Source organism: Anolis sagrei, chromosome 1, assembly GCF_037176765.1.
Source record: "Anolis sagrei isolate rAnoSag1 chromosome 1, rAnoSag1.mat, whole genome shotgun sequence".
Classification (NCBI taxonomy): Eukaryota; Metazoa; Chordata; class Lepidosauria; order Squamata; family Dactyloidae; genus Anolis; species Anolis sagrei.
This window is the reverse complement of record NC_090021.1, coordinates 2,057,437-2,084,665: the sequence shown is the minus strand read 5'-3', so window position 1 is coordinate 2,084,665 and position 27,229 is coordinate 2,057,437. Positions and strand designations below refer to the sequence as shown.

The window sequence follows — 27,229 nt, the reverse complement described above, 5'->3', positions numbered from 1 at the left end:
CATCTAAAACACAGACATGTGCCTTTCACCTTAGGAACAGACAAGCATCCCGAGCTCTGAAGATCACCTGGGAAGGATCCCACGGGAGCATTGCAGCGCACCCAAGTACCTGGGAGTCACTCTGGACTGTGCTCTGACCTACAAGAAGCACTGCCTGAACATCAAGCAAAATGTGGACGCTAGGAACAATATCATACGAAAGCTGACTTGCACAACCTGGGGATCACAACCAGACACAGTGAAGACATCTGCCCTTGCGCTGTGCTACTCTGCTGCTGAGTATGCATGCCCAGTGTGGAACACATCTCACCACGCTAAAACAGTGGATGTGACTCTCAATGAGACATGCTGCATTATCACGGGGTGTCTGCGCCCTACACCACTGGAGAAATTACACTGCTTAGCCGGTATTGCACCACCTGACATCCGCCGGGAAGTAGCAGCCAATAGTGAAAGGACCAAGGCAGTGACATCTCCAGCTCATCCCCTGTTTGGGTATCAGCCAGCACGTCAATGACTTAAATCAAGAAATAGTTTTCTTATAGAATCATAGAATCAAAGAGTTGGAAGAGACCTCCTGGGCCATCCAGTCCAACCCCATTCTGCCAAGAAGCAGGAATATTGCATTCGAATCACCCCTGACAAATGGCCATCCAGCCTCTGCTTAAAAGCTTCCAAAGAAGGAGCCTCCACCACACTCCGGGGCAGAGAGTTCCACTGCTGAATGGCTCTCACAGTCAGGAAGTTCTTCCTCGTGTTTAGATGGAATCTCCTCTCTTGTAGTTTGAAGCCATTGTTCTGCGTCCTAGTCTCCAAGGAAGCAGAAAACAAGCTTTCTTAGATCTACAGAGACACTCGCTGGAATACCTCAGCAAGCGAGAGTCCAAAAGTGGCAGGCTCAAACCCAGAACCTCAACCTATGGCTGATACCAGATGAGAGACTTCCCCCTGAGCACACAGAAGACTGGGCAACTTGGAAGGTGCTGAACAGACTGCGCTCTGGCACCACGAGATGCAGAGCAAACCTTCAGAAATGGGGCCACAAAGTGGAATCCACGACATGCGAGCGTGGAGAAGAAGAAACCACTCACCACCTGCTGCAATGCAACCTGAGCCCTGCCACATGCACAAGGGAGGACCTTCTTGCGGCAACACCAGAGGCGCTCCAAGTGGCCAGATACTGATCAAAAGACATTTAATCCACTACCAAGTTTGCAAAATCTGTGGGGTTTTTTTATCTGTGTGTTTGTTTTGTTCTGTTAGAAATGTAATACAATGGTCTGGTTGCTGATGACACGATAAATAAATAAAATAAACAATTCTTCCTTGGGTCAAAAGTAATGGTGTTGTTGCCACAGGGCCAGACAGAATTCCTCATTACATTGCTTGACTCCCAAGTAATGTCATCATTCCTAGACAGTTCGGAAAACACCCAGGCAGATCTGCAAGGAAAGCGGAAAACAGACCGACCATTTATTTATTTACTGCACTTGTAGACCGCCGTTCTCAGCCCTAGGGCGACTCACGGCGGTGTACAACATATAAAACCAGGTACAATTTACAACATAAGCAATATCACACAACAATAAACAACATCACTATCAATAATACAATTACACTAAATCATTCGCGACGTCTCATCATTGAATCACAATCCAAATCTCGTTATCCATGTTCCGTTCCAGTCGTCATTGCCAATTGTTGCAGCACTTACTCAAACGCCTTCTCAAACAACCACGTCTTTAGTCTCTTGCGGAATGTCATAAGGGAGGGCGCCAGTCTGATGTCCACAGGGAGGGTGTTCCACAGCCGGGGGGCCACCACCGAGAAGGCCCTGTCCCTCGTCCCCACCAGGCGTGCCTGTGAGGCAGGCGGGATCGAGAGAAGGGCCTCCCCGGATGATCTCAAAGTCCTCGTGGGCTCATAGGCCGAGATGCGGTCAGACAGGTATTTTGGGCCGGAACCGTTTAGGGCTTTGTAGGCCAGCACCAGCACCTTGAATTGGGCCCGGTAGCAGATCGGCAGCCAGTGGAGCTGGTACAAGGGCGTTGTGTGCTCCCTGCGCTCCTGTTAGTAACATGGCTGCCGCGCACTGGACTAGCTGGAGCTTCCGGGCCGTCTTCAAGGGCATCCCCACGTAGAGAGCGTTGCAGTAGTCAAGGCGGGATGTGACCAGAGCATGTACTACCGTGGCCAAGTCAGACTTCCCAAGGTACGGGTGCAGCTGGCGCACGAGACTGAACTGTGCAAATGCTCCCCTGGTCACCGCTGACCATGGCTGCTGCTCTCCTCCCTCTATCACACTGTTATTCAAGTGTGCCCCTGGAACTTGCAAAACAAATGTGAAAGTAGCAGGGAACACAGGACGGTGTTTGTACTTTAAATGTTATTTATTTATTTCTTTATACCCCGCCTTTCTCACCCTGAAGGGGACTCAGGGCGGCTTACATAATTGGCATTATTCCATGCCCAAACAATAACAATTAAAAGCAATTAAACAACAATCTAAAACAACATTAAAACAACTTATGTAAACATTAGATTTATTTATTTATCGTGTCATAGAATCATAAAATCCTAGAGTTGGAAGAGACCTCATGGGCCATCCAGTCCAACCCCCTTCGGCCAAGAAGCAGGAATATTGCATCCAAATCACCCCTGGCAGATGGCCATCCAGCCTCTGTTGAAAAGCTTCCAAAGAAGGAGCCTCCACCACACTCCGGGGCAGAGAGTTCCACTGCTGAACGGCTCTCACAGTCAGGAAGTTCTTCCTCATGTTCAGGTGGAATCTCCTCTCTTGTAGTTTGAAGCCATTGTTCCATTGCGTCCTAGTCTCCAGGGAAGCAGAAAACAAGCTTGCTCCCTCCTTCCTGTGGCTTCCTCTCACATATTCATACATGGCTATCATATCCCCTCTCAGCCTTCTCTTCTTCAGGCTAAACATGCCCAGCTCCTTAAGCCGCTCCTCATAGGGTTTGTTCTCCAGACCTTTTATCATTTTAGTCGCCCTCCTCTGGACACATTCCAGCTTGTCAATCTCTCTCTTGAATTGTGGTGCCCAGAATTGGACACAATATTCCAGGTGTGGTCTAACCAAGGCGTAATAGAGCATGGGGAGCATGACTTCCCTGGACCTAGACACTAGGCTCCTCTTGATGTAGGCCAAAATCCCATTGGCTTTTTTTGCCGCCACATCACATTCCTGGCTCATGTTTAACTTGTTGTCCACGAGGACTCCAAGATCTTTTTCACATGTACAGCTCTCGAGCCAGGCGTCACCCATTCTGTATCTTTGCACTTCGTTTTTCCTGCCAAAGTGGAGTATCTTGCATTTGTCTCTGGAGCCAGAAGGGGAAACTATGCTCTGGAAGGCCAAGGGTTTGAGCGTAAGCCCCATGGAAAGCGCATCAGAGGCTAAAGGTCAGCCACAAGGCATAGAGCCATCAGTTACAAGGAAGATGGTTCCTTGTATTGTCGAAGGCTTTCATGGCTGGAATCACTGGGTTGTTGTAGGTTTTTTTGGGCTATATGGCCATGGTCTAGAGGCATTTTCACCCTTGGAGACAAATACTGGAGCATACTGAGAGTTGCTTAAAACCTATTCTGTGGGTTGGCTTGATGACAAATCTCTTTTCCTTCCTTCCTTCCTTCCTTCCTTCCTTCCTTCCTTCCTTCCTTCCTTCCTTCCCTAAAGACTCCAGCAGCCGAAGCAAGCACAATGCATCCCTTGCACCTGGTAATTTTAAAAAGGAAAGAAAGAGAGAAGATCTGAGGGAGCCTTGACCCAGATTAGTCCTCCTCTGCCTCATCCAATTAGCTCAATGCCTCTCAAAGACGGAATTAGAATCGGGGTCAGCAGGGAAAGAGGCGGAAAGGTGGCAGGGATCGCGCAGAGGGACTTTCCTGAAGAGACGGTCCAGAGCGCTGATGTCCTTTCGCTTGGACAGAGAAAAGGAAAGAACAGCAACCAACAAATGGTCAAAAGGGCCTTCCCTTCCCAAGAACTAGCCGCTCCCAAAGAGCCAGCAAGCCGTATCCATCATCATCATCATCATCATCATCATCATAGACCAATGTCTGATCCCACAGCAAGCTGGCTTCAGGAAAGGCAAAAGCTGCACATTGCAAGTGCTGAACCCGATTCAGCACATAGAAGATGGCTTTGAAAGGCAGCAGATCATAAGAGCTGTCTTCATAGACCTGTCAGTGGCTTATGATACCGTAAACCACCGCCTCCTCCTGAGAAAAATGTATAGTATCACAAAGGACGACCACCTCACCCGCCTCATAGGAAATCTGATACAAAACAGGAGCTTTTTTGTTGAGTTCCAGGGCCAGAGAAGCAGAGGGCGGAAACAGAAGAACGGCCTGCCTCAGGGGAGCGTGCTTGCTCCATCCATGGTCAACATCTACACAAATGACCAGCCACTGCCAGAAGGGACAGAAAGTTTCATCTATGCTGATGATCATGCCACCACCACTCAAGCAGGGAGCTTTGAGATGGTTGAACAGAAGCTCTAGGTGCTCTTACTGCCTATTACATAGAGATGGCACCCAACTCCAAAACTCTGGATGACCTCTCCCAGCGGTTTCATGTAGATGTTAAAAAGCATGGGAGACAGAATGGAACCTTGCGGGACCCCACAGGTCAAAGACCAGGGGTCTGAGCAGCTGTCCCCCAGTTTCACAATCTGGGAGTGGCCCTCCAGGAAGGACCGGAGCCACGACAAAACCGTGCCCCCGAGACCCATCCCGGAGAGTCGTCCCAAAAGGAGACCATGATCGATGGTATCGAAAGCCGCTGAGATTTTGATTATAATAGGAGTGTGTTAATAATATTTACACTAATAACACTATGTAACATGATTTTTTGTTCCCAGGTTATGAATGTCATATGATTTTGTTCCAATTCCCCTTCCAGCTTGCTTTCATCCATTCATTTACTCATTCGTTCATTCAGATTTCACTGCAGAATATCGTAGCATTTCTTCAGTCCTTTGCGGACCCCCTCTGACAACATTGCGGCCCCCCAGGACTCCCCGGACCCCAGGTTGGGAACGACTGCTATGGTGGATATTTGCAACCATACAAATTGAAACGTAATAGAAGTGACACATGCATCCACAGCTTAGTGAACCAGCTAATCCTTTGAATTCTTTTCTTCTGTTGTCACGGATATTCCAGGATGACTCAGGTGCGCAGACAGACCACAGCCAGATGTATTAAAGCTCCCATAACAAACCTTCTGGGAACAGATGTTTGTCAGTTCCAGGAACTAATTTGCACTGAGACACATCAATGAGAAAAATGCCCTCTCTAGACCTGATTTTGCTGAAACAAAACTGTAATTGGGTTTTTTGGGTTATATGGCCATGTTCTAGAAGCATTCTCTCCTGACGTTTCATCTGCATCTGTGGCAAGCATCCTCAGAGGTTGTGAGGTCTGATGGAAACTAGGAAAATGGGGTTTATGTATCTGTGGAAAGTCCAGGGTGGGAGAAAGAACTCTTGTCTGTTGGAGCTATCTAGTTAAACATAAAGGACAAATAAACAAATGAGGTTCAGATACCATTGACTATAAAATTTTAAAGTAATTAAACAAGGAATATTTCACTGCTTTGTACCTGTCATCATCAACTGTTAAGGCTCCCCCAAAATACTTGTCTTTTCCACTCTCTGAAGCAGTTCACGATTTTCAATCATCTGGAGAGGCTCTGCTCGCGATCCCACCTGCGTCGCAAGCGCGATTGGTGGGGACGAGGGACAGGGCCTTCTCGGTGGTGGCCCCTCGACTCTGGAACTCCCTCCCCAAGGACATCAGGCATGCCCCATCGCTAGCAGTCTTTAGAAGGAGCTTGAAAATGTGGATGTTTCAGTGTTCCCAGAATAAGGAAATCCAAGCAATGTGTCCCAAATGTACTTTACGAGAGATTTGGGATTGTCTGCTCACGTACCGATCTCTAAAATATCTGTCCTATTTCACTTGGACATGTCTAGCATTTTTAAAATTTTAACCATTACATTTGGCCCTGCCTCAGGTTTTTAATGTGTCGTGACATTATTGTTATTGTTTTTGCTTTGTTTATGAGTTTATTTATTGTTGTATTGTTGTCGTTGTTTTTTTATTGATGTATTTGGCCTCTTGTAAGTCGCACCGAGTCCTGCGGGAGATGGTAGCAGCATATAAATAAAGGTTTATTATTATTATTATTATTATTATTTCACTTTGTTAGCACACTCTTCCTGAGAATGGATCATTATCAAGCACATTTTGTTCAAGAATCACTTTGCAAGACAGCACCAATACTCAATTCGATGAGACTTATTCCCCACCATGATTTTACAACCTACTGAGCAGACAGAACGTTACTCCTGGAGTTACCATGCTACGTGGACAAGACACACCACTCTCTGGGGGATTGCATTACAATTCCATTGGCCACATGCATTCTGCTCTCCAAGGACTGCCACTATACTTGACAGAAGCTTATTGCAGATCCCAAAAGTTCTCCCAAATCTTCATGTGTGAGAATTCCAGGGCCAGAGAAGCAGATGGCGGAAACAGAAGAGCGGCCTGCCTCAGGGGAGCGTGCTTGCTCCATCCATGTTCAACATCTACACAAATGACCAGCCACTGCCAGAAGGGACAGAGAGTTTCATCTATGCTGATGATCGTGCCATTACCGCTCAAGCAGGGAGTTTTGAGATGGTTGAACAGAAGCTTTCCAAAGCTCTAGGTGCTCTTACTGCCTATTACAGGGAAAACCAGCTGATCCCCAACCCATCTAAAACACAGACATGTGCCTTTCACCTTAAGAACAGACAGCTCTGAGGATCACCTGGGAAGGAATCCCACAGGAGCATTGCAGCGCACCCAAATACCTGGGAGTCACTCTGGACCGTGCTCTGGCCTGCAAGAAGCACTGCCTGAACATCAAGCAGAAAGTGGGTGCTAGAAACAATATCACGAAAGCTGACTGGCACAACCTGGGGATCACAATCAGACATAGTGAAGACATCTGCCCCTGCGCTATGCTATTCGGCTGCTGAGTATGCATGCCCAGTGTGGAACACATCTCACCACGCTAAAAGAGTGGATGTGGCTCTTAATGAGACATGCTGCATTATCACGGGGTGTCTGCGCCCTACACCACTGGAGAAATTACACTGCTTAGCCGGTATTGCACCACCTGACATCCACTGGGAAGTAGCAGCCAATAGTGAAAGGACCAAGGCAAAGACATCTCCAGCTCATCCCTAGTTTGGGTATCAGCCAGCACGTCAACGACTTAAATCCAGACACTGTTTTCTAAGATCTACAGAGACACTCGCTGGAACACCTCAGCAAGCGAGAGTCCAAAAGTGGCAGGCTCAAACCCAGAACCTCAATCCGTGGGTGATACCAAATGAGAGACTCCCCCCTGGGCACACAGAGGACTGGGCGACTTGGAAGGTGCTGAACAGACTGCGCTCTGGCACCACGAGATGCAGAGCCAACCTCAAGAAATGGGGCCACAAAGTGGAATCTCTGACATGCGAGTGTGGAGAAGAGCAAACCATTGACCACCTGCTGCAATGCACCCTGAGCCCTGCCACATGCACCATGGGGGACCTTCTTGCAGCAACACCAGAGGCACTCCAAGGGGCCAGACACTGGTCAAAGGACATTTAATCCACTACCAAGCTTGCAAACTCTGTGTCTTTTGTATGTTTGTTTGTTTGTTCTGTCAAAAACGTAATACAACTGTTCAAACAAACAAACAAATAAATAAATAAATAAGTGAGAATGCCCCAACACCACAGATTTGTGAACTTTTCTGTTGTGGTCTCCAAAGTTATTAAGTTCCTTTCCAATTATACTTCCAGTAAGAGATTAAGCAATGCAGGCTCACAATATAATACAACAGCAATTTTGGTTACTGAGCAGCCAGAATCCTTAGACCATTTCTTACTCAGAGGGATTCTCTTAATGATGGTCTGTGATCTTGTTGGTAACGATAGTAAAAGGCAGGGCACAACTTGAATATGTTTGTGGCATTAAGGCATGAAAGACACGTCAGAAAATCTTCCTTGTGCAAGTGATCACATACTACAAGAAGAGTTTACTTAAGCAAAGAGGAGTTAAGACTAACAACAGCAGCTGTTTACACAAAATATCACATACAGATTGCATATGCAGAAGGCAAAGCTGAAAAGCAGTAACTCAAGGTAGCAACAAAAAAAGCCAATGGGATTTTGGCCTGCATCAAGAGGAGCCTAGTGTCTAGATCTAGGGAAGTCATGCTCCCCATGCTCTATTCCACTTTAGTTACACCACACCTGGAATATTGTGTCCAATTCTGGGCACCACAATTCAAGAGAGATATTGACTCTAAGATGGAATGTGTCCAGAGGAGGGTGACTAAAATGATCAAGCGTCTGGAGAACAAGCCCTATGAGGAGCGGCTTAAAGAGCTAGGCATGTTTAGCCCGAAGAAGAGAAAGCTGAGAGGAGATATGATACCCATGTATAAATATGTGAGAGGAAGCCACAGGGAGAAGGGAGCAAGCTTTCTTTCTGCTTCCCTGGAGACTAGGACGCAAGGGAACCATGGCTTCAAACTACAAGAGAGGAGATTCCACCTGAACATGAGGAAGACCTTCCTGACTGTGAGGAGCCGTTCAGCAATGGAACTCTCTGCCCCGGAGTGTGGTGGAGGCTCCTTCTTGGGAAGCTTTTAAAGGGAGGCTGGATGGCCATCTGTCGGGGGTGCTTTGAATGCAATTTTCCTGCTTCTTGGCAGAATGGGGTTGGACTGGACGGCCCACGAGGTCTCTTCCAACTCTAGGATTCTAGGTACTAAAACAGTTTTACTCTATCCTCCTCCTCCAACCTGCTGACTGAGGGGCCCCTTCCTTCAATTGTTAATTTCAGTATGGAAGGGCCAGGGTTTCAAAGTTGTCAGTTTTCCTGGCACACTGCACTTGCCATAAGGAATCCCACAGCACAAACTTTTGCTTTGTGCTAGTCTACCTTCAGCTGTGCAGTGATAATATGCACTACAAAGGAAGATCTAGACACAGGGGCTGCGGTAATGCATCACTCTTAAGTGGTTGGGGACTCATTGCAGAGCTTGCCCTGCAAAATGTTTCTCAGAAAAGGAGCGCATCCAAAAGCCAAACTGCCAGCCTGGCACCCAAGGCCAGAGTGAAGGGAAAGCGGAAGAGAAGGGCAGGTGGGAAAGGAAGCAGCTGTTTGGCAGGTTTGGCATTTGGGAAAGCCAAGGCAAGCCTTCCAACCCAGCCTCCCTTCAGAGGCCCAGCCTTATATCAAACTGGCCTTGTTTCCCCTTTCCTAAAACTACTCCTGAAGCCTCCTCTGGATGCATCTTCCACACTGTACCACATCTTAACTGTCATGCTTCAAGGCAATGAAATCCTGGGAACTGTGGTTTTATTACTACATAATAATGCCCTCTGCATTATTATTATTATTATTATTATTATTTACACAAAAGCACAGTATAGCGATATTGTCCTCTGCAGCAGCATTATTATTTTTATTATTATTATTATTACATGAAACACATCAAGATTAGCATACAGGAAATAAGATCACTATTCTGGTTGTTGTATTGGATCACACGTCGGACACTTCCCAAGTATCTAGGACTATGTGATGTATCGGCGAATTATGTGTACAGATCCCAGTAAGGTGGCCTTTTGCACCTGGCAGGTGGAGTTTTTGTATTTTTAGGGGTGATGGTCACTTGTTGGCCTGGTAAGTGTCTTATGTCCAAATTTGGAGTCAATTCACCCAGTGGTTTTTGAGTTATGTTAATCCCACAAACGAACATTACATTTTGATTTATATGCCCCTCCACTCTAGAACTCTCTTCTTCCCAGGGAAGCCAGAAGGTCTCTTTCCTACTGTTCTTCAGGCAGCAGGCTAAAATCTTTTTATTTAGACAGGCTTTTAATAATAATAATAATAATAGTAGTAATAGTCCCAGTGGTGATCGGCGACACTAGGTGCAGTGCTTCAAGACCTTGGCCTGCACTTAAACACAATCGGCGCTGACAAAATTACCATCTGCCAGGTGCAAAAGGCCACCTTACTGGGATCTGCACGCATTATTCGCCGATACATCACACAGTCCTAGACACTTGGGAAGCATCCGACATGTGATCCAACGCAACAACCAGCAGAGTGATCTTGTCAGCTGTGGACTCATTTTTTTCTGTTTCAAATAATAATCTATTTGCCACCGAGAAGGAAGGAAGAAGGCCTTATTCTCTCCACCAACCAAGCTTGAGAGGGAGGTGGGACTGAGAGAAGGACCTCTCCTGAAGGGGATCTCAGGGCCAGGGTAGGTTTGTACAAGGAGATGTGGTCAGCCAAATAGCCTGGAACTGAACCGTCTAGGGCTTTAAAGGTCATAACTGGCACTTTGTATTGTACCCGGAAACAGATGAGCAGCCAGTGGAGCTGCTGCAGGAGGGCAGTTCCCTGCTCCCTGTCTCCAGCCCCAGTGAGCAACCTGGCTGAAGCTCTCTAGGCAAGTTGGAGTTTCCCAGCACTCTTCAGAGGCAGCCCCATGTACAGTGCATTACAGTCATCCAGATGGGATGTAACTAAGGCATGGACCACCGTGGGCAGATCTGGCTTCTCAAGGAACACATGCAGTTGGCACACAAGTTTTAATTGTGCAAATTTAATTGTGATTTGAATGCAATATTCCTGCTTCTTGGCAGGGGGTTGGACTGGATGGCCCATGAGGTCTCTTCCAACTCTTTGATTCTATGATTCTATGAAATGCTCTCCCAGTCACTGCCAACACTGGGTCTCCAGGTTCAATGTTGCGGACAGCAGGACTCCCAACTGCGGACTGTGTGACCCTGTCCAACACAAGCTGAATCTCTATTCTCCGGGATGCCTTCCGACTGACCAGGAGCCCTTCTGTCATGTCTGGATTAAGTTTCAATCAGTTTGCCCTCATACAGTCCTTTACTGGTGACAAGTGCTGGTTTAAGGTCAGGACAGCATTGGGTGAAAAGGAGTAGTAGAGCTAGGTGTCATCCGCATACATGTGGCACCGAACTCCAAAACTCTGAATGATCTCTCCCAGTGGTATCATGTATATGTTAAATAGCATGGGGGACAAACAGAACCCGGAGGAAGCCCACAGGATAATGGCCAAGGGTTCAAACAGGAGTCCACCAACACCACCTTCAGGGAACGGCCCTCCAGGAAGGACAAAGCCACTGTAAAACAATGCCTCCCAATCCCATCCCGAAGAAATGGCCCAGAAGGATACCACAGTCAATTTTGTTAAAAGCAGCTGAGAGGTCCAGGAGAACCAAGAGGGACGGACACACTTCCCGTCTAGCCCTCTGTGTAGGTCATCCATCAAGGTGACCAAAGCTGTTCCATAGCCGGACCTGAAACCAGACTGAAATGGATGTAAATAATCCATCTCATCCAGAAATCTCCAGAATTGGGAGGCCACCAAATACTCCAAGACCTTGCTCAGAAAGGGGAGGTTGGACACTGGCAGATAGTTGTCGATTATAGAGGGCTTCAGGGATGGCTTTTCTAATATAGGTCTCACAATGGTCTCCTTTAAGCAAGCTGGAACTTTGTTTTGTTCCAAGAAGGGATTGACCACCCCCTTCACCCACTCTGCCAGTCCCCCTCTGACCTGTTTGATCAGCCAGGAAGGGCAAAGATCTAGAATATATGTGGCAGCTCTTACCTCTCCAAGGACCCTGTCCACATCTTCAGGCTGTACAAATTGAAAGGTATCCATCAACAATGGATTAGGACACTAAGATCTTCTGGGGAGGCCCTGCTCTCGGTCCCACCTTCCTCACAGATGCATTTGGCGGGGACGAGAGACAGGGCCTTCTCAGTGGTGGCCCCTCGATTGTGGAACGCCCTCCCCAGGGATATAAGAGCAGTGCCCTCCCTCCTGACTTTTCGAAGAAAGGTTAAAACCTGGCTTTTGAACAGGCTTTTGCTAGTCCAGCATAATTATACGAAATCACGGAATGACCTGACGATGCAATTGAATAACGATTTTAACAAGGAGACGCACACGATAGTGTTTTTGTGGCTTTGTACGGTTTTTATATTTTTGTATTTTATACAAATGTTTTTAATAGTATTTTATGATTGTTTTATTTGTTAAACAGAGGCCGGATGGCTGTCAGTTAGGGGTACAGTGATTGTTCTTTTCCTGCATGGCCAAATGTGGTTGGACTGGATGGCCCGTATAGCCTCTTTCAACTCTATTATTCTATGATTGTATGAAATGTTTTGAGATGTGAGCCGCTTTAAATCACCGAATGGAGAGAAAAAGCGCAATATAAATAAACATCATAATAATAGGTCACATCCAAAAGCTGAAGAAAGGTGTCTTCTCTAAGAGAATCCTAGAATTGGAAGAGACTGCAAGAGACAGGCAAGAAGATACCATCAAATCCCTTCTGATAGATGGCCATCCAGCAGCTGCTTAATAATACTAATAAAATACCAGAGTTGGAAGAGACCTCTAAGCGGGCCATCCAGTACCCCTGACAGCCATCCAGCCTCTGTTTAAAAGCCTCCAAGGAAGGAGCTGCCACCAGTATCTGAGGTAGAGAGTTCCACTGCTGAACAGCCCATATGTTCAGGAAGCTCTTCCTCATGTTCAGGTGGAATCGCCTTTCCTGTCATTTGAACCCATCGCTCGTAGTCCTAGTTTCAAGGGCAGCAGAAAACAAATCTATACACCGTAAAATATACAAGTATACACCTCTGACACCTGGACCTCCAAGTTCAGCGCTGAGTCCAGGAGGGAAACCTGCAGACCTGGGAGGTTGGTAAGGAAGCGCAGGTAAGAAAATTATATATAAAATAATGTATAAATATTAAAATTAGTATGGCGTTCCTACTTTGCAGATTTTCACTTATTGTGGGTGGTCCTGGAACAGAAACCTCGCAATAAGTGGGGGAACACTGCATTAAAAAAACTCTACAATTATAATAGTAAATAAAGAATGACACCCAAACACAGGGGAACTCCAGACAAGACAGTTATCACTTCTCAACAAAGGTTTCCCCCAGGCAGTAACAATTTATTTATTTTATACACTTTTACCCCGCCCTTCTCCCCCCAAGGGGGGACTCAGGGCGGCCTCACGTACGCATTGTACGATCCTGTCAACACATAAATAACCAACATATAAATAACCAACGATTACTTTAAAACATTAAAAACAAAGCATTAAAACGATAGTCACACCAGTTTAAAACCAAATCTAGCCTGGGTTAATTCAATGTCGCAGTATCTTTCCAATTGCCGCTATCCATTAAACGAACACCTGGTCCCAAAGACAAGTCTGGAGTTTCCTTCTAAAGGACAGGAGGGAGGTGTTCAACCAGATGTCCCTGGGGAGAGAGTTCAACAGACAGGGGGCCATTGCCGAGAAGGCCCTGTCCCACGTCCCCACCAACCACGTTTGCAATGGAGGTGGGATCGAGAGCAGGGCCTCTCCTGAAGATCTTGTGATGGTTCGTAACAGGAGATATGTTCGGTCAGGTAGTCTGGGCCAAAATCATTTAGGAGTTTATGGCTTAAAGCCAGCACTTTGAATTGTGCTCGGAATCAGTGGAGCTGGCGTAACAGAGGAGTTGTATGTTCCCTGTATGCCGCTGCAGTGAGCGACCGTTGGACTAACAGAAGCTTCCGAGCAGTCTTCAAAGGCAGCCCCACGTAGAGTGTACTGCAGTAGTCTACTCAGGATGTAACAAGCCACACCGTGTGAACGCACAGCACGCGTCTGTCCTGGCCTGCCACCCCCCTGCCACCTCACCCGCCTCATAGGAAACCTGCTACAAAACAGGAGCTTTTTTGTTGAGTTCCAAGGCCAGAGAAGCAGATGGCGGAAACAGAAGAACGGCCTGCCTCAGGGGAGCGTGCTTGCTCCATCCATGTTCAACATCTACACAAATGACCAGCCACTGCCAGAAGGGACAGAGAGCTTCATCTATGCTGATGATCGTGCCATCACCACCCAAGCAGGGAGCTTTGAGATGGTAGAACAGAAGCTCTCCGAAGCTCTAGGTGCTCTTACTGCCTATTACAGGGAAAACCAACTGATCCCTAATCCATCTAAAACACAGACATGCGGCTTTCACTGTAAGAACAGACAAGCATCCCTAGCTCTGAGGATTATTACCTAGGAAGGAATCCCACTGGAGCATTGCAGCGCACCCAAAAACCTGGGAGTCACTCTGGACCATGCTCTGATCTACAAGAAGCACTGCCTGAACATCAAGCAAAAAGTGGGTGCTAAAAACAATATCATATGAAAGCTGACTGGCACAACCTGGGGATCACAACCAGACACAGTGAAGACATCTGCCCTTACGCTATGCTACTCTGCTGCTGAGTATGCATGCCCAGTGTGGAACACATCTCACCACACTAAAACAGTGGATGTGGCTCTTAATGAGACACGCCGCATTATCACGGAGTGTCTGCGCCCTACCCCACTGGAGACATTACACTGCTTAGCCGGTATTGCACCACCTGACATCCGCCGGGAAGTAGCAGCCAACAGTGGAAGGACCAAGGCAGAGACATCTCCAGCTCATCCCCTGATTGGGTATCTGCCAGCACGTCAACGACTCAAATCAAGACATAGTTTTCTTAGATCTACAGAGACACTCGCTGGAACACCCCAGCAAGCGAGAGTCCAAAAGTGGCAGGCTCAAACCCAGCACCTCAATCCATGGGTGATACCAGACGAGAGATTCCCCCCTGGGCACTCAGAAGACTGTCCTGTGAGGAAGTTTTTCGCCAAGACTTCCAAGCTTCCTACCGTCCTGGCGGCCTCGGCCCAGGTCCTGCCCTTCCTCTTCTTGCGGCCTTTCTCCCTCATGGCTGCGGGTGAAGCGCGAGAGAGGAGAACCGAGGGGCCGAGCAGGAGGAGAACGAGGGAGGGAAGAAGGGAGGAAGGAAGGCAGCCCTCCCGCTTCAAGAGCTCCTCCGCCTCACGGCCCTCGCTTCTCCCGCTGCTGTCGCTGCTGCTTCTCCTACTCTCGCCGCCATGTTGGGAAATCCAGCAGCCGTCACGTGACCGCCAACAGTCCCTAAGTAACGAGAGAGTGAGGAAAAGGACGGGGCGCAGGAGGGGCCAAAAGTGATTTTCTTGTTTGGACAGGAGGCTCCGCCCACGGTCGAAGGGGATTGGATGATGAGGGATGACGAAAGAGTGCGCCTGCGCACTTGCGAGAGGCAGGAACGAGTCATTTTCTCATTTCCCCGCCCACAGCGAAGGGGATTGGATGATGAGGGATGACGAAAGAGTGCGCCTGCGCACTTGCGAGAGGCAGGAACGAGTCATTTTCTCATTTCCCCGCCCACATCGAAGGGGATTGGATGATGAGGGATGACGAAAGAGTGCGCCTGCGCACTTGCGAGAGGCAGGAACGAGTCATTTTCTCATTTCCCCGCCCACATCGAAGGGGATTGGATGATGAGGGATGACGACATCTCGCGCCTGCGCAGTGGAGATGAATAGAACCGATGCTTCCTTCCTCAGCTTTTCCACGATTTTCCTTCCCCGCCCACGTCGAAGGGGATTGGATAATGAGGGATGACGACACCGTGCGCCTGCGCACTTGCGAGAGCCAGGAACTAGTCTGCTTTTTTCATTTCTCCGCCCACGTCGAAGGGGATTGGATAATGAGGGATGACGACATCGCGCGCCTGCGCACTTACGAGAGCAAGGAACGAGTCTTTTCTTCATTTCCCCGCCCACATCGAAGGGGATTGGATAATGAGGCTCGCGCCTGCGCACTTGCGAGAGCCAGGAACTCGCGCCTGCGCACTTGCGAGAGCCAGGAACGAGTCTGTCTCATTTCCCCGCCCACATCGAAGGGGATTGGATAATGAGGGATGACAACAGCTCGCGTCTGCGCACTTGCAAGAGCCAGGAACGAGTTTTTTTCTTTTCCCCGCCCACATCGAAGTGGTGACGACAACTCGCGCCTGCGCAGTGGGGAGAAACAGAAGCGATGCTTCCTCTGCTTTTCCACGATTCTCTTTCCCCGCCCACATCGAAGGGGATTGGATGAAAAGTGGATGACGACAGCGCGCGCCTGCGCAGTTTGGAGAAAGGGCAAAGAAGCGATTTTTTTTTCCGGCCAGGAGACTCCGCCCACGTCGAAGGCGATTGGACGATGAGGGAATGACGACGGCGCACGCCTGCGCAGTTGAGAGAAACAGGAAACGAGCCTTCCTCCGGCTGCTTTTCCACAACGATTTTCCTTTCCCCGCCCACGTCGAAGGGGATTGGATGACGATGAGAGATGACGAAAGCGCGCGCCTACGCAGTTGGGGAAAACGGGAAGGATGCTTTTTTTTTCTAATGATTTCCTTTTTTTTCCGGCAGGGGGATTGGATGGTGAGGGATGACGACAGCGCGCGCCTGCGCAGTTTCGCTGCTTTTCCACAATGCCCTCTCCGAGAAAGGGGCGTGTCCGACACCACGCATGCGCAGTGCGTTGACAGCCTCCTTGTCACCTGAGGGGGACGTGGCCTCCTGTCATCACCGAGACCACCCCCCTTCGGCCTTCCCGCTCGATTTCCTCACACCGCTGAGGCCCCTCAGAGCAAACTTGGCCTTTCTTCAGCGGATAGAGTTTCCCTCCACACAATAGGTGTGTGTGAGGGGGAATTCTGCAGCACTGCTGGTCACAGCTGACCTCCAACTGGAGCCCTTCCCAGTTCTCAGTGTCTATGCCAGACTTTTTAAGGTTGGCTTTGAGCCCATCTTTCAATCTCTTTTCCTGCCCACCAACATTCTGTTTTCCGTTCTTGAATTCGGAGTAGAGCAACCGCTTTGGGAGACACCGTGGTCAGGCATCCGGACAACGTGGCCGGTCCAGCGGAGTCGATGGCGGAGGAGCATCGCTTCAATGCTGGTGGTCTTTGCTTCTTCCAGCACGCTGACGTTTGTCCGCCTGTCTTCCCAAGAGATTTGCAGAATTTTCCGGAGGCAGCGCTAATGGAATCGTTCCAGGAGTTGCATGTGACAGTCCACGTTTCACAGGCATATATCAGGGTTGGGAGGACAATAGCTTTATAGACAAGCGCCTTGGTCTCCCTACAGATGTCCCGGTCCTCAAACACTCTCTGCTTCATTCGGGAAAATGCTGCACTCGCAGAGCTCAGGCGGTGTTGTATTTCAGTGTCAATGTTGACGTCTGTAGACAGTCCACGTTTTGCAGGCGTATAGCAGGGTTAGGAGGACAATAGCTTTATAGACAAGCACCTTGGTATCCCTACGGATGTCCCGGTCCTCAAACACTCTCTGCTTCATTCGGGAAAATGCTGCACTCGCAGAGCTCAGGTGGTGTTGTATTTCGGTGTCGATGTTGACTTTGGTGGAGAGGCAGCGCTGATAGAATCGTTCCAGGAGTTGCATGTGATGCCTGTAGACAGTCCATGTTTTGCAGGCATATAACAGGGTTGGGAGGACAATAGATTTATCGACAAGCGCCTTGGTATCCCTACGGATGTCTTGATCCTCCAACACTGCACTCGCGGAGTTAAGGTTGTGTTGTATTTCAGTCTCAATGTTGACGTTTGTAGACAGTCCATGTTTCGCAGGCATGCAGCAGGGTTGGGAGGGGAATAGCTTTATAAACAAGCACCTTGGTCTCCCTACGGATGTCCCGGTCCTCAAACACTCTCTGCTTCATTCGGAAAAAAGCTGCACTTGCAGAGCTCAGGCGGTGTTGTATTTCAGTCTCATTGTTGATGTCTGTAGACAGTCCATGTTTCGCAGGCATAGAGCAGGGTTGGGAGGTCAATAGCTTTATAAACAGGCCCCTTGGTCTCCCTTCGGATGTCCCGGTCCTCAAACACTCTGCTTCATTCGGGAAAATGCTGCGCTCACAGAGCTCAGGCGGTGTTGTATTTCAGTGTCAATGTTAACTTTTGTGGAGAGGTGGCTGCCAAGGGAGCGGAAATGGTAAACATTTTCTAATACTACACCATTAAACCGTATTTCTGGGATTGGCTGGTGACTGCTGGAACAGCACTCTGGTTTTTTCAATGTTCAATGACAGGCTGAGCTGCTCGTATGCTTCTGCAAAGGTGTTTAGAGTGGCTTGTAGATCTTCTGAATGGGCACAGACAACATTGTCATCACTATCATCAATGTTGTTCTATAACAGATCTTGTTGTAACCTTGGTTTTTGCTTCTAGTTTGCTGAGGTTAAATAGCTTGCCATCTGTCCGAGAGATGATTTCCACTACAGTGTATATATAGTCGATACACATATATTTGTGTGTCCATGTGTCCACTGTCTGTCTGTCTCCATATCTCTCTCTCTCTCTCTCTCTCTCTCTCTCTCTATATATATATATATATATATATATATATATATATATATATATATACATATATATAAAGCTTCCCACAAGAAAGCTTTATCTGGCCCTGGGGACTTGAACTCATTTAGAGCAGCCAGGTATTCCTGGATGACTTGTTTCCCAATTTGGGGTTGGATGTCCTCCAATCCCTCTTCCACTCCATCTTGCTGAGGTTGAAGATGACTTTCTTTTTGTGAGAAGACCGAGGCAAAGAAGGCATTAAGTAGTTCTGCCTTTTCCCTATCATCCCCTGTCAGCATTGCCCCATCTTCTCCTCAAAGGGGCCCCATCGCCTCCTTGTTCTTCCTTTTTCTACTGACATAAGAAAAGAATCCCTTTTTATTGTTTTTAATGTCCCTGGCAAGCCTGAGCTCGTTTTGTACTTTAGCCTTGCAGACCTTTTCCCTACAAGGGTTGGCTATTTGTTTGAATTCGTCTTTGGTGATTTCTCCCTTTTCCCACTTCTTGTGCATGTCTCTTTTGTGTTTTAGCACTGCCTCCAAAAAAATCCTGCAAATCTCTTGGGAAGAAGACAGGCAGACAAATGTCAGCATGCTGGAAGAAGCCAAGACCTCCAGCATTGAAGCAATGGTCAACTCCGCTGGACTGAAGGCCAAGTTGGCTGAATGCCTGATCACCACCTCCCAAAGCAGTTACTTTCCTCCCAACTCAAGAACAGGAACTGTAGTGATGCACAGGAAAAGAGATTTAAAGTTGGGCTCAAAGCCAACCTTAAAAACTCTGGCATAGACACTGAGAACTGGGAAGCCTTGGCCCTTCAGCACTCTAACTGGAGGTCAGCTGTGACCAGCAGTGCTGTAGAATTGAAAAAGGCATGAATAGAGGGCGAAAGGGAGAAAAGTTTCCAAAAGGAAGGCGCATCAAGTCCGACTGGGACCACCTTCCATCAGAAACTGATATTGTTTTGGTTTTTTCTTTATTGTAATTGTTGTTTGGGCTTGGCCTCATGTAAGCCGCTCCAAGTCTCCATCGGGGAGATGGTGGCGGGGTATAAATAAAGATTATAATTATTATCATTATCATTATTATTAAACTGATGTCCTCATTGGACAGAACATGCGGGTCAAGAATAGGGCTCTACAGTCACCTATGTATCCACTGCCAAGACAATGAGGGGATTGTCTAAGTAAATAAAGTCTATACACACATATATACACACACACTGTGCTGTCGCACGCTGGGCTGTGCTCTTTGTGCCCAGCGGGAAGCCGGGGTGCCTCAGATGAGAGGCCCTATGGGTTTTCCTATACCAAGTCTTTAGAGGCTTAAAAGTTTAACAAAGTTCTTTATTATTTATTTATTTACTTACTTTGCTTCAATACGGCTGTATCTCAATCCCGAAGGCGACTCACAGCGGTTCACAAACAGTAAAAACAGTAGAAACAGCAGTGGTTCCATACAACATATAACAATTGACTTAACACATTATCCATAAATTACCAATAAGCAATTACAATGCACAATTATTACAAAAAACAACCGTACCCAATCTTCTCATCATCCAAGCGTGATCCAAATTCGTCGTCCATTGTTCCATTCCTATGTTCCATTACCAAATTGCACTAAATTACTCAAACGCCTGCTCAAACATCCAGGTCTTCACCTTTTTGCGGAATACCATTAGAGATGGTGCTAGTCTAATGTCCGTAGGAAGGGCGTTCCACAGCCGAGGAGCCACCACCGAGAAGGCCCTATCTCTCGTCCCCGCCAGCCGAGCCTGAGAAGCAGGCGGGATTGAGAGCATGGTCTCCCCGGAAGATCTCAAAGTCCTGGTGGGTTCATAGGCAGAGATGCGGTCAGATAGGTAGCTTGGGCCGGAACCGTTTAGGGCTTTAAAGGCCAACGCCAGCACTTTGAATTCAGCCCGGTAGCAGATCGGTAGCCAGTGGAGTTGGCGCAACAGGGGGGTTGTATGCTCCCTGCGCTCCGCTCCTGTTAAAATCATGGCTGCCGAGCGTTGGACTAGTTGGAGCTTCCGAGCCGTCTTCAAAGGCAACCCCACGTAGAGAGCGTTGCAGTAATCTAAACGGGATGTAACCAGAGCGTGGACTACCGTGGCCAAGTCAGACTTCCCAAGGTACGGGCGCAGCTGGCGCACAAGCTTTAGCTGTGCAAATGGTCTTCAACAAACAATCTTAGATCTTCAACAAATCAAACAAATTCTTCTTAACTCGTCTACAATAGACAGGCTTGAAGAACTATTTCTTTCCTTTACGAGGAAAACCCTTTTTAACCCCTCCCTGGGCAATCTGCTTTCTACGCTTTGCTGATGTGGGCTCTACTCCCGGCTCCAAAATGCTTCTTGGGTACCCGAGTAGACCTACCAGCCTAGGCTCTGAAGAAGACCTACAACTTTCCCAAGAAAGTTGTAGGTCCGTTTCTCCAACCCCAACAAGGGTTCTGCTGTAAAGTTGTTTCTCTTAAAAGCCTTTCTTTAGAGACTGTTCTTAAATCTGCGAGGCTGTAAATTCCCCAGCCAGAGCTTTTGGGACTGTTATCCCCCGGACTTTGTAAGAAACGAAGCTGCTCTACAGGTAGAATACTTTCGCATCCTATAGCTGAGCTTCCAACTGTAAGACAGAACTAAAATGCTTCCCTTTCCCTCCTGTACCTGGAAAAAAGGGCGGAACTAAAGGTTAACGATGATAGACAGGTGGCTAGCCCCATGACTGCAGCCTACCAGGAACTGTTGTGGTTCAGCCTGAGTTTGAACTTGAACCTGATTCTCTGTTTGTTCCTCCTGATGCTAATGAAAGTATATTTACTGATGCTAATGAAAATGTACCTTTTGATGCCAATGCTCCTGAAATTAGTGAGGAAGAAACTGCTGTAGGTTTGGAAAATGCCAATGTTCCTGAAATTAGTGAGGAAGGAACTTCTGTAGATTTGGAAAATGAAAGTACCAGTGTTCCTGAGAATGTTGCAGAGGGAGACCTTGAACTTTCCCTCCCTTCTGCACCTGGTAACTGTAATGACAACAGAAGGAGCCAAATTTGGGAAGACAGAAGTAAATCACTCAGTCGATCCTCCCGAATTCAAGAATTAAAAACATTGGCTTCAAAAAAGAAGGGCGGTTCACAGAACCAATTCTTGAGTTAATTGCCTTCCGCTGAGCTGACTGTCTCAGTTCAGGCATCGTTTCAGAATTGATGAAGACCTTGGCAGTTCTCCCGGTTCCCTGGCCATAGTTTGGGAAGATTTCTAGGATATCAAGTACGGTTAGTGGGTTGCTAACAGGTTCCAGTATTTTACAGTGTGGCTTTGGGTTTTGTTCTTGTCCATTTAAATTCATGTTTGCTGATTTTGCTGTGGCTTTTGACTTGCATTTTTCCTTTATTTTGTAACCATTTTCCTTCAATAAAAAAAGGATTGTTTTTCACAGCCAAGTGTGGTGGATCTTAGGGCCTCGTTCCCTGCTCCGGATTGCAACAGGAACCATCCAACTGCAAAATGCATGGCCAGAACAAGCACATGCAAATGCTCACAGAACGAAAGTGAGTTTGGAGCTCCTGGTACAGCCGTACCAGCACACACACACCCTTATATATCTGCCCCCCCAACCCCTACCACCACGATGCTGATGATGGTGACAGAGAAAAGGAGAGAACGTGTTCAAAAAAGCTTGGAAATTTTTTTATTGAAGTTTTATTTCATAATAGGGTTTTTTTGAGTTCTTTTCTTCTCTTAAATACAATAAATATTTCACCAGTAATAATAATAGCATGTCGTGGCTCAGAGTCCAAACCCACGGTGCATTAAGACAGACACGGATCGGGACGAAGAGGGCGGCCCCTCCCCAAACACACACGTTTCCTATTACAGTTTCAGTCAATAACAGTAGTAGTAGTATTGTTGTTATTGTTCTCCGCCATGGCCAGATTTGCCTTGACCTTGGCCACAGCCTGGGGGCCATTAGAACCAAGAAAGGGGGGCCCCTCCTTGGCCGCATTCTCTACAAAGAGCACCAATGAGACACAAAGGGAAATCCCCCCCCCCCAAAATAAAAGACCCAGACTTGGGTCACCCACCTGGACAAACCTGATACAGAGACGGACCCCCCTCCCCACCCCAAAATGTTGAGACCAAACAGTCCCGTCACCCAAATGCAGCCACAATCCTTGCAAGCAAACTATCCCCCCCCCCCCAAAAGGACAGATCAAAAGGGGATGGCACTGAACTCCGAACCCCAAACGTTGTGGTCTCTGACAAGGAAGGGGCACCCCAGGTCCACTTCCTTTTGGGGGGGGTCAGCTAATTCCTTTGTGGGTGTCCAGACCTGGATTCAAGGGGGAGGAAAGGGAAGGATCAGACCCAGCCTGCACTCCAATGGGGGTCAATGGGAGCTAATTCAAACCCCTTCCATCTCTCCCCCCACTCTAAAAAAAAAGTTTGGCTTCATTGGGGTGAGCCCAAGTTTTGGGGTGTCCCTTGCCCAGCACACTGGATCTGAGGTCAGATTGCACCTGTCTCAATAAATTGAGGTTTGCTCCAAAGAAAACTGAGGTTCACGCTGAAACAAAGGACGTTTAATGCCAAAGCAAACTGGGGTTTCACTTCAAAGCAAATTGCGATGCGTCCCAAAACAAATTGGGGTTCACTCCAAATCTAACTGGGGTTCACTCCAAATTGGTGATTCCTCCAAAGAAAATTGGGGTGTGTGCCAAAGCAAAACGGGGTTCACTTCAATCCAAATGAGGTTTGCTCTGAAGCAATCTGGGGTTTGTGCCGAAGCAGATTTGGGTTCGCTCCAAAGTAAATTTGGGTCGCTCTAAAGCTAATTGGGGTTTGCACTGAAGCAAATTGGGGTTTGCTCCGAAGCAATTTGGGGTTTGCGCTGAAGGAAATTTGGGTTTGCTCCAAAGTAAATTTGGGTTCGCTCTAAAGCTAATTGGGATTCATCCAGAAATAAATTGGGGTTTGCACTGAAGCAATTTGAGGTTTGTGCCAAATCTAATTTGAGATCGCTCTAAAGCTAATTGGAATTTGCTTCAAAGCAAATTGGGGTTTTTACTCCAAAGTAAATTTGGGTTCGCTCTAAAGCTAATTGGGATTCATCCGGAAATAAATTGGGGTTTGCGCCAAAGCAAATTTGCGTTCGCTCTAAAGCTAATTGGGATTCGCTTCAAAGCAAATTGGGGTTTGCTTTGAAGCAATTTGGGGTTTGCGCTGAAGCAATTTGGGGTTTGCACTGAAGCAATTTGGGGTTTGCGCTGAAGCAATTTGAGGTTTGTGCCAAAGCAAATTTGAGTTCGCTCTGAAGCTAATTGGGATTTGTTTCAAAGCCAATTGGGGTTTGCTCTAAAGCAATTTGGGGTTTGCACTGAAGCAAATTTGGGTTCACTCCAAAGTAAATTTGAGTTCACTCTAAAGCTAATTGGGATTTCTCCCAAAGTAAATTGGGGTTTGTGCTGAAGCAAATTGGGGTTTGCGCTGAAGCAAATTGGGGTTTGCTACACAACAAATGGGGATTTGCTCCAAAGCAAATTGGGGTTCATTCCAGAACTGACCTCTACCCCCAAATGGACCTGGACCTTGCAAAGTAGGTTGATGTGGCCACTGTTCCCCCCCCCCCCCCCCAAATATATATATATCCAAATTGAAGAATGGTTTTGAGGTGCCCCTGCCTTCATGGGGACAAAGGGAGCATGAATCAGGGGGAATGAAGAGTGGAGGGTGAAGGGGCAGCGTCCCTTCAAAAGGTCAGTGGTGATAACTCCAAAGGACCCTAAAACTAACAGAAGAGGACCCCTGCCCTGTTTTGCCCTGGATTCTCACCCAATTTGCAATAGTCTTTCAACGCATTGAATAGCAACTCAATATAGCTTCCCCCACAAAAGCGTATCAGAAATGCCACTTTGATTGACTATTCCTTTTAACTAGGACTTTAGAAAATACTTTTGGCCTCAATTTTAGGAGTCGTTTAAGGCACCAAGTTCCTTCAATGCAAAATCCAGATGGGGGGGGGGGGCACAATGGATAATAGATGGAGAAATGGGCCTCCAAAGGAACGCCATTGTTTGTTTGTTTGGGGGGTTTTTTTTGGGGGGGGGGGGTTGAATTAATGCAGCCTCCAAACCCTTATTTCCAGCTTTCTTAAATCAACTGCTCGGTTTGCTGGGGCTCCAAAGCTGCAGCAATTGGGGGGGGGGGGGGGGGTGGGACGACGACAATATTTTGGGGAGAAGGATTTGCCTCCTTAATTCCTTCTTTTTCCTCTCCTGGCATTAAGGACCCCAAGACCCTGTTTCCAAAACAGTAACAACAACGTATTGTCGAAGGCTTTCATGGCTGGAATCACTAGGTTCTTGTGGGTTTTTTTGGGCTATATGGCCATGTTCTAGAGGCATTTCTCCTGCATCTATGGCAAGCATCCTCAGAGGTTGTGAGGTCTCATTGATCAGAAACTGAAGCTGGATTACTGCAGCACCACTATCATGTTGGCAGTAGCATTCGACTCCTGGCCGACCAAAAAGCCTTAATGCTCCAGTCTGAGTCCCAATCGCAAGTATCTTCTGAACAGGATCAAAAGCCAAGGCCGAAGGCTGATAAGGAAAACCATGGCGTACAGTCTTGCAGACTGTACATCAGGAAGGTCCTGGACGGACTGACAGCCGGCTCGTCGTCGTCCTCTTCGGCTTCCTCCTCCTCGCAGCAGCCACAGCCTGCGACCCGGGAAAACGACATCCCAGAGACCCTCCAGCTCTGCAAGACTGTATGCCATGGTTTTCCTTATCAGCCTTCGGCCTTGGCTTTTGATCCTGTTCAGAAGATACTTGCGATTGGGACTCAGACTGGAGCATTAAGGCTTTTTGGTCGGCCAGGAGTCGAATGCTACTGCCAACATGATAGTGGTGCTGCAGTAATCCAGCTTCAGTTTCTGATCAATGAGACCTCACTACCTCTGAGGATGCTTGCCATAGATGCAGGCGAAACGTCAGGAGAAATGCCTCTAGAACATGGCTCTATAGCCCGAAAAAACCCACAAGAACCTAGTAACAACAACAATAATAATACTAATATATATCCCCCCCCCCCAAAAAAAAAGAGACACTGAGCCACACACTTGCACAATGATTCCTTACTCAAAACACCCCCCAAAACAGACTCTTTGGGGGGGTCAAAGGCAGCCCCCCTCCCCATTTCGTAATGTTGCTTGTACGATTGACAAATGATTACTGAATTACATTCCAAATGCGACATACCACCCGGTCGTCAAGCACGCTTCGCTTCTTTTGTTTTCTTGTGCAAAGTAATTTCATTTTTTCTTTAAAAGAAAAAGAAGAAGAAGGCAAATCTCCCCGAACCTCCTCGATTTCACAGCCACAAAAACACAAAAAAGGATGAGACAAATCAGCAAAAATCAGGATTCTTTCCTCGCCTAGGCCCCAAATCCAGTCCTTTCTCCGCTGATTTTTGGAACGCTCACCTCGTAAGACGTCGAGCCGACTCTCCTTTCGCTTCCCAAAACGCCAATCGTGGCCAAACTCAAGATGTCTTTTTTTTTCCCCCATCAAAGTAAGACTTATTTACAAGGGAAGGGGAGCGAGGGTCTCCGAGGATCAAGGGTCTCCGCTTGGACGTTGCTCTCATCGACATAATGCTTCAAGTTTACAAAGGAAAAGATAAATAGCCGTTCGCGATTCCAACAAGGGAACCCCGTTTCCCTGCCCTCCCACCCCCCCACCCCACATGAAAACCCACCGCCCTGCCTTCGATTCCATAGGAATATCTTTGCTGTGCTCCGTTTCTTCCGGGTGCGGCCCTTCCAAGGCGCCTGGGTTGAGGCCGCACTCTTCATACACGCACAAAGGACACACACAAAGGGGAAGCAAAATATTCTTCGTCAAATAAGGCTGCCGACAGAAAAAAAAAAGGGGGGGGGGAATGGACCTCTCATCCTCACCGATGGGAAAAGAAAAGGAGACGGGGAAGTGGCTCCCCGAAAACGCCAGGAAAACGTTGACGGGAATCCAATTCGGGGGGTTTCTTTTGCCAAGGAAAGCTTCCGAAAGGATGGAGAGACGGACACGCAAGGGTCTGCGGAAGGGTCATCCTCCTGTTCACCTCCCGCGTCCATCTTGGCACAGCATACGGTCCCTTTGGCCACACTGTCATACAGGAGGAGGAGGAAGAGCTGACCGTTCTGCTCCGTAACAGGGGATGCTCACAGCACGATTTTTGGGGTCCTGTCCAAGTCCTGGACTTCAAGGAGGAAGAAGAAGGTGAACGTCAGAAAGCTCTCCTTAAAGGACTCAGCTCATGTCTCAGTCGTGGTCATGCGTGCTCCCTTCCAGACATGAGGTTCCTCATCTTTCTTCAAGGCATGGCACTTGAGTCCTAGCATTCAAGCAAATGGCTGCGTGTTGGTGGAGAATGCAGCCTAAACGCCACTGGTGGTGGTCATCCCAACCCCAACGTGGGCCCTTCCAAAATATCAGGACATGGAGCAAACACCATCTGCCCAAAGACACCAACACAGCCCCGTTCCAAATAGTTCCAAATACCAGGCTCCTCCTGCTTCTTCTCTGGCGTGGATGAACTTGCCATTTCGGACACGGAGTGGTCACCCTTTCCTCCTCCAAACCCCAAACGCTTTCACAAGACTGTGGCCACCCCACAGCCTCAGAGTCTTTATGGACGGTATCTCAATGGCACAACCCACAGCTGGAGGACAAAGTGGCCCCACCGACCTCTGTCCACTTTAGTGGCGTGGCCTCCTGCCCAAAAGGTTGCAGTGTCAGTAATAACGAAGGAAGGAAGGAGGGAGTGGAGGAAAGACGCCCCCGCAAGCCGCCACGC

The 27,229-nt window shown here is 47.9% G+C and overlaps 1 protein-coding gene across 2 annotated transcripts in view; it reads right to left on the bottom strand.

Annotated features, from left to right (window-relative positions):
* Positions 1 to 15,192, bottom strand: part of ASXL2 (ASXL transcriptional regulator 2) — a 53,323-nt gene extending 38,131 nt beyond the window's left edge. For both annotated transcript variants that reach the window (XM_067470736.1, XM_067470761.1), the window contains exon 1: positions 14,847 to 15,192. In XM_067470736.1, coding sequence (XP_067326837.1) covers positions 14,847 to 14,906 — 60 coding nt within the window. In that variant the 5' untranslated portion in view covers positions 14,907 to 15,192. The remainder of the gene's footprint in view (positions 1 to 14,846) is intronic.
* Positions 15,193 to 27,229: the final 12,037 nt, after the last annotated feature.